Source organism: Egretta garzetta, unplaced genomic scaffold (genome assembly GCF_000687185.1).
Source record: "Egretta garzetta isolate BGI_Z169 unplaced genomic scaffold, ASM68718v1 scaffold412, whole genome shotgun sequence".
NCBI classification, from domain to species: domain Eukaryota; kingdom Metazoa; phylum Chordata; class Aves; order Pelecaniformes; family Ardeidae; genus Egretta; species Egretta garzetta.
The window spans coordinates 833322-840929 of NW_009258770.1; the positions used below are offsets into that span (position 1 = coordinate 833322).

At 50.3% G+C, this 7608-nt stretch overlaps 1 protein-coding gene across 1 annotated transcript; it reads right to left on the reverse strand.

The window, feature by feature from the left end:
• Positions 1-1062: 1062 nt before the first annotated feature.
• On the reverse strand, positions 1063-7250 carry LOC104135705 (fibroblast growth factor 16). The gene is made up of 3 exons (XM_009649383.2): positions 7133-7250; positions 5667-5770; positions 1063-1386 (listed from the first exon to the last, which is right to left on the reverse strand). The coding sequence occupies exons 1-3, from the start codon at positions 7248-7250 to the stop codon at positions 1141-1143; spliced, it is 468 nt and encodes a 155-aa protein (XP_009647678.1). The 3' UTR covers positions 1063-1140.
• Between the last annotated feature and the right edge of the window lie 358 nt (positions 7251-7608).

Below are 7608 nucleotides of genomic sequence, written 5' to 3' on the forward strand. Positions count from 1 at the left end.
ACGCGCGTTCTGGGGCGATCCCATCCGACGGCTACGGAAGCTGAGCTGTGCCTGGTGCTCGGCACCACCCGAGGACCCGTTTTGCCCGTAACAGAGTAAAGGAGAGGGCAGGATTTGCAGTTCTTGGAAATTCAGGTTCGTTAGACACCCAGCCGGTCGTTTCAGTAGGGTCACGCTTCCAAGGTCCGTGCCAGGTACCATTTGATCTCACCCTGGTACAAGAGTTTGGCGTTTAGGTTAATTCATCTCTACCATATGAAGCCTTTTTAGAGCTGGTCTTAACATTGATATTGATGGGGAAATACTGGGTGAATTGTCACAAAGCGCCAAAAAAAAGGGCTAGCAAGAAATCTACAATATAAAGACAATTTTATTGCCGATAAGCTCTTAAAACTCTTTTTTTTTTTTTTTTTTTCCTGTTTCAGTAGGACCTTATTCTTCCTGATGAAAATCCGGTCATAGCATCTCTCATTAAAAATAAAATTATTTTGAAATAAATAAATATATAAAATAAATATCATATACATTTTATAAATAGTTTTGTCCCTATGCACAGTATCCATGCTTACATCTGAATAATGTTCCTCGCCCCACTCCCACCCCAACAGCAGGAAAAACCCCACGCATCAGGTCCAGTCCACGTAGCATCATCCATGTCGCAAACTCCCGGGCTGCTTAAGCAGGGTCCCACTCGCAAGGCTTTTCCTTAGCAGGTAACCATCCCGAGCTCAGCAGCAGCATCCGCAGCCGTTCCGGGGTCTTTTGGTTTCTTTCCATCTCTTCATTTTCAGTTTGGTTTTTTTCCCCCCGCTCTGGTGATCAGGTTTGCTCGCCTGCTTGTTCCTTTAAGCAACCGTAACATTGACTATTCGGCCTCTCTCGTAGCAACCGGGTAAAGAAAGTGAATGTAAAGGAAAGATTATATGTAGGGTTCCCTCCCTTCCCCTACCCCCACCCCATAAATAACCCAGCTTCGATATACGCTTGAAACATGGAGGAACAGCAGTGTCTGAATTCAATGTAAGTGCTTTCCTACGTCGTCTACACTTACAGGAACGATGGAATGACTACTAATAGAGTGCTCTGGGAAGAAGCTTGGGAGCCCACGTATGTACACTGACGGGGCGGCTGCAGGGAACATCACCTGTAGTGGAAGAGGTCTCTGTACATCGCGGGTATTTTGGCAGGGTCCACAGGCCTGGGTAAGAAATGAGTGAATTTCTGATGTCTCTTAGTCCTGTACCCCTCTCGGGGGGAGCCGTCCTTGTTCAGAGCCACGTAGTAATGCCTCTCCGAGTCGGGATGCTTGTAGAGGGTTGAGGCGTATGTGTTGTACCAGTTCTCTTCAAACTGCTCTCGGAAAACGCACTCCCGGGTGAGCTTCTTCTGCGTTGGGGCAGAGGCGGGAGGGGAAGAAAAAGACATTTGTGTCAAAAATTTAAAAAAAAAAATCTTTTCCTCCTTTTTTCACTTTATTTTCCTACAGTTTTCCTAGCTACTACCTCCTCCTGGCTCCCCTGCGGACCACGGACTGTGCTGCTGGGGACGTTTCCCCTGGGTGGGAGCTGGGAATGGACGCGAGCCGGGACCCAAAGACCTCTGAAGTTGGAGGAGGAAGGCGACAAAAGGAGGAGGAGAAGGTGGGTGTGCATTTTGCAAAGGTTGCCCCATAAAAAACCCAAACCGAACCAAAACAGGGCCATAGCAAAACTCTGAACCTGAATCTCTGCCATTGGGGTGCGCATTTGGAGCTTGCTGGGGTGGCCGTGCCGCCTGGCGGGGCTGTCCCCTGTGCCGAGGGCTGCCCGCTCACAGCCCCGTCCCCCCCGTAAGCAGGCCCCGTCCCCAGGTACTGCACACACAGCAAAAATGCTCAAAGTGAGAGGCAGCCCCGGGAGAAGCAGTGGGCAGCGCACCTGAAGGGTTTGAACAGGAGCGAGCCCCCTTTGGAAGTCCAAGGCGCGTAGCAGTACGCGCTGCAAGGCGAATGAAAGCGTTCCTCGGGCCTTTCATCCCCGGAGGCGCCCGGGAGCCGCGATGGCCCGGGGAGGTCTGGATGGGGAGCAGCACTCCGGGGATGCCTAACCCCGGGGAAGATTTACGGCGGTGATGGATGATGCGATGAGCGTGTGCCAGCCCGCAGCCGGTGCGGCCCACGCTGGGCCGGGGCAGTGGATGGCACTGGTGTCACGGCGGCCACAACCGGCCTTTCCCTCCCACCAGTACAGCCAGGGGCTGTCGGCAGCGGCTGTTTGGTGATGACTTTTCAGTTCGTGCCCATCGCTCCGTCCATCTCCCTCCCATCTCCCCCCGTGCCAGCTACAGGGACGTGCCCAGCCGCAGCAGGGAGTGGGGCTGTCGCCCTGTCCCCTGCAGTGCTGTGTGGCACCCCGCCATGCCACCCCCTCCCACGGGGGATTGCTGGGGGGCACGGGAGCCCTCTCAGATGAAAGGCAGTCTGCAAACGTAGGCTGCTGTATTACAAACACTGTACCTACGCTGTAAACTGTTGGGTGGGGAATGTGTCTTATTAGGGCATGCAGAGTGCTAAGCAAATGTCACTGCCTGCAGCAGATGTTTTGTAACACAATCCAGGAGCTCACCTGCGCCCAGAACCTGTTTTGAATGCTTTGCTGCTAATGAAATAAACCCTGAGGTGAGTCGCGAGCCCTCCACAAGCCTACGCCACAGCCCTTGCCATCTGAGACCTGGGGAACTGTGGGTTTCTCTTCCCAGATCCATTAATAAATACCAACTTTGGTTTTTTTTTTTTTTCCTTCCCCTAGGATGCCATCTACTCAGAATACGTTGGAAACTGCCAACCGGCTGAGCTCGTGCGCTCCTGCTTTGCCCCAGTTTACCTGCTCCTACCGGGCTGTTTGGAGGTGCAGCGCTTGCGTAAAATGTTTGGAGAGCCTGGGCTGACTCCGCAAGGTGCGATTTATTTCTTTCCAAGCCCCGGGATGTCCCCACCGAGCCCAACCCTGTACAGGCAGCGTGCAAGGTGCTGCCTGTGACTTTTGCCACTCTTAGCATCAGCTGCCTTTCTGAAATGGGTGGAAAGCTTCACAGAAACGTTGGCGCAAGGCTAACAGGGACGGGCAGGAAAGCTGTCTGTCCCGAGCGGACTCCACGTGTCGCTGCGGGGATGGCTGGCTCTGGCTATACCAACACACAGATCAGGCAAAATTAGCACAGAGGGAAATGATAAACTTGCTCAAAATTTTAAAATACCGCTGTACTGTCATCTCCTAAAATACCATTGTAATGCTAATGCTGTTGTGAGGCGCTGATTTATGGACCTTTAATTAAGAATACTGTAGTGGCTTTCGATTTTGAAAAGCCATCATTGTACAACCCACGTATCCCAGATTTTAAAACTCCAGGGTTATTTGGGGACCCGGCTCGTGACTTCTGCACGGTTTGGATCAGTGGTTTGACTGTGGCCCTGCAGTGGCCGGTCAGTCCCTTGTCTGGCGTGCAAGATGCAAGGACAGAGGGAGAAATCCCGTGATTATGTCTTCAGGTCACTTCCATTTCCAGATTATCCTATTTTTGTTTCTGCGTCGTCACATGAGCACAGGCCCTTGCATTTAATTAACCCATCGCGAAAGTGTTGACGCACAGCCGGAGCTGCAGGGTTTGAAAGCACAGAAGGGGGTATGCAGGCTTGCGTCCTCCTTTTCAGCAGGCACAAGGAAAAGCTGCAACTCCAGGAGCTGCCGAGCAGCCTCGGGGTTTGACGGGAGAGGTGCTGCTGCGCAGGTCCAGCCTCCAGCCCTGCTTTAAGATCTGTTGTGTTTTAGGAAATCCCGGTGATTTTACTTTGTTATCTGTCTTGCACATTTGTAATTTAACCGCTGCCTCCGCATTTAACTTTCGCTTGGGGTAAATGTTCTTATAGAAATGAAGTGGGGAAAGAGCAGCTGTCAGTGCTTGCTAGTATTTGATTATCTCACATAAACATCAGTAACTGCGTCTGAAATAGAGAAAGGGTCTGTGGCAGCCTCAGATGGGAATGGGAGAAGAAAAGATGATGAAAACTCATGGTTTACTGTTCCTGTTTGCTTGTCACTGAAGGTTTCTCCACATGCAGAGTACACGAGTGGAAATTTCTGCACTACGAGACTGACCTGATCTGGTTAGAGGGAGTTTGTGCCTTCCGCTTTGGTTTAAAACTGCTTTGTTTTATTTCATTTTAAATTTACTGTGATCCATCCTTAAAAATCAGTATCCTCACACAGGGTAGCGCTGTGATCTAGAAAGAGGCATTTAAAAAAAAAAATCACACGCAGGTGATGGGCTGAATTAAAGGCAATGGGGCATCTGAAGAAAAAGCACCAGTGAAGTGCAGCAGCTACAGAAAAGGAAACTTAAAAATGGCTATCTAGAATGCAATTAATTTTTCACAGTATAAGTGATTCTTCTAGCTAACTAGAAGTAACGATTTTATATTGAGTGAAGTTAAACAATTAGGAATTGAGTTAAATTAACCTGTAGGAAGCACCTCTGCCCCATTGTTAAGACCTGACATTTTGACTGCAAGTCTTAATGCTTCACTGAATAGAAAGAAGCAGGGGAGAGCTCAGCTCTCTTCGGGTCAATGGAGACTTTACCTGTGATGCCAAAGCTCTTCGCAGCATCCCTTCCCCGCAGTCCCGGCTGAGCTTTGCAGAAGCGTTTGCTCCGTGTGGGGGTGTTTCATCCAGCAAAACCCTGACGTATGCTCTCTTTTGGGGGCTGGCTCATCGGAGCTCCTGCCCATGTTCCAAGTGGTTTGCTGAGTGGTGCGGGTTCAGTAACACTGGGCAGAAAAGCAGTGAGGTGAACCTGAGCTGGTCTTGGCTGCGGCAGTGCAGCCCATGAGCCACGGCTCTAGGGGCATGGCCCAAACCAAGGCAGCAAATGACAAACTCACAAGCTGCCACTAGAAGCCTGAGCCTGGACTGGAAATTGGGTGTCTTCTGCTTTCTCTGTCCCACAGCAGCACAGGGTGAGGCAGAGTCTGCTATAGGTGACATTAGGAAGAGTTCGTAGGTATTTGGGAGTTTGTGTGAAGTGAAAAACTAACAAGGGGTTTCCACTTGGGTTTTGGCAAAACATGGAAAATTTTAGTCTGAAAAGGGCACTTCTTGAAAATTATGAGCAACTCCCCTAAGCTCCTAAAGGGAGTCGTAAAGAATGTTATAGTAAAATAACACTCAGACCAAAACTTCAGCTTCCGTTAGTTAAAGAGCTATAATATAAATGTAAAATCTGCAGATAGGTGCAGATCCTGATCACGTGGAGAATAAAACTGATGTGTTACTCGGGCAATGAAAACACACAAGCAGCCCTTGGTTTTATGCTAAATTTCCCTTCTGCCTTTAGTCGACCGTTGCCACAGTGTTTCTGAAAGGCAAAACCTTGATAAGCCCCCCCAGCTGAGGGCTAGGAATCACCATGGGCTCTCGCCACACGAGTGTGCCCTCCCTCCGCAACCCTATTTCATATATATCATTTATGCTACAACAAAAGCGGCATCACGGGTGGGATGGAGGTATGTGGCAGCCCAGGGACTTCGGAGGCCTGCGACAGACACAGCTCGTGACACCGATGAGGCCCCGCAGCCTGTATTGCTGTGTCTGTTCTGTAGTGGTGTAATCAGCACAAAGCCTTGAACTTACCGACCCATACAGCTCGCCTCTCTCATTCATGCCGAGGTAGAGTCCTGAGTCCACCCCACGGATGCTCACCAGCCCCACTGCCAGGCTAATAAACTCCAAAATCCCTAAAACAGAAAAGAAGTCCAAATCAAACAGAGAATAAAACCAACACCAGGCTCTGGTGACAAACACGAGCCAGCCCTTCCCAACCTTTGCAGAGCCCATTTCCCTTCTTTATAACGACACAGTCCTTTAAATCTATAGCCCCATATGCGTGCAATCTTCCGATTTCCACTCTAGGCTTCTCCCCAGCATTGCGAATTTGACTTGCCCAAGGCAAATTACCTTTGCTAATGAGAAAAGATTTGTTAAGTTTCATTCTTTTGGGCTATTTTTGTCCTAACTGTCGCCAAGAAGACAGATGTAGAAACTTGTGCCTGGCCCACTAGAAATTTCAGAAGGCTGTTACCATGCTGGGTTTTATTCTTCACCAAAAGGAGAATGATTTATGTCGCCAGGGGGCTTCTGCTCCAAGATGGTAGTCTCACATGTTTAAAAGTGACGAGTTCAATAAAAATAAGCAAAAAGCACTAGAAGAGATGTCTGTGAGGGCCATCTTCATCCTGGCACTCCAGCGGGGTACTTGCCACCCCCAAATGTATATACAAGCCGCAGGGATAAAATCCAAATATACACAGGTAGAAATGCATCTTCCTCCACAGCCTTCGGAGCCGGGGAGCTGCCGGTCCTTCCTCCATCACCCCCTGCCTGTTACTGCCAGAAACTCCCTCCTGCCCCGCATGTCCCCCTGCCTGCCCAGCCTCACGCCAGCCCCTTCCCGGTCCCGCAGCATCAGTCGTAGCCATCCCCAGCCCTGTGGGAGCAATCGTTTTACCCATGGGCTTCAACCTACAACGATGGTGTCAGATACTTTAAACAATGAGGGGCAGCCTCATTTCTTCTGGCAAAGAAATTAGCGGGGTCTGCCGCGCTGCTGGTAAGGGGGATGGCAGCTGTTTTGATGGAGGGAAGACTTGTAATAGGAGAACCCTTGGTGAAGCACTTAAAAACAAACAGCCCCCAACTAGGTGCAGTTTTTTAACCGGTTTGAACAAAGCCAACATCACTAGTGGTGGAGACCTTCAAACTTCCCAGGCAAACCTCCTGAAGGCATTAGTGGGGTTGTGCTAGGCTCTGGATATCACATGCTCCCTAGCTAGAGGTCGTGGGCAGTCTTTGCCATGTCCAGTGCTGAATTAATTAGCTGAGAGGTAGCAGCAGGGGAAGGAAGAGGGTTTTCACCATCCCACCTAATGTCTGGACAAGACGTCTCCATCGGCAGGAGGACAAAGTTGCTCTAACCTTTTGCGTGGCTCCAGGTCTCTTAATATAGATCCCAAAAGGTCCGGTCCCGACCAATTGCCGCTCTGATCAGGTTACCTCCCAGAGCTCCTCTTAAAAGTATGCCTTGAGTCTAAAATCCCCACATGACGAGCAGCCACCTGAGCCAGCTGACTTCAGCGGCAGTTGCAGCTCCCAGTCACCCCTCAGCTTTGGGGCACGTGTCTTCTGCCCCGCCAGATCACTCTTGGACAGTAACTGCATCACCGCCTAAATATAGGAGAGACCAGACGGCAATGGACACTTCTGTCCCCCCTTTGCTCAACGCAGACTCATCAGGCAGACACTGGCAGCTGAGCTGGCTGCAAGAATTAGTCTTCCTACCTGGTATCAGACTTTTTGTCCTCCTTTCGCCCTGCCTACTCTGGGGCTTGTGCATTGAATCCAGCCCTCCCTGCAGCCAACGGGTGCAGGTGGTGGGGGGAGATGAAATACAGATTTGGGAGCAGCAATTCCTCGAGACAAACAGGGAAGCAAATGACAGAAAACATGGTTTATGGACCAGTGCAGACATTTTCCAGGCTGAAATATGCCCAGCTACATGCCCTGGCCTGGGGACACA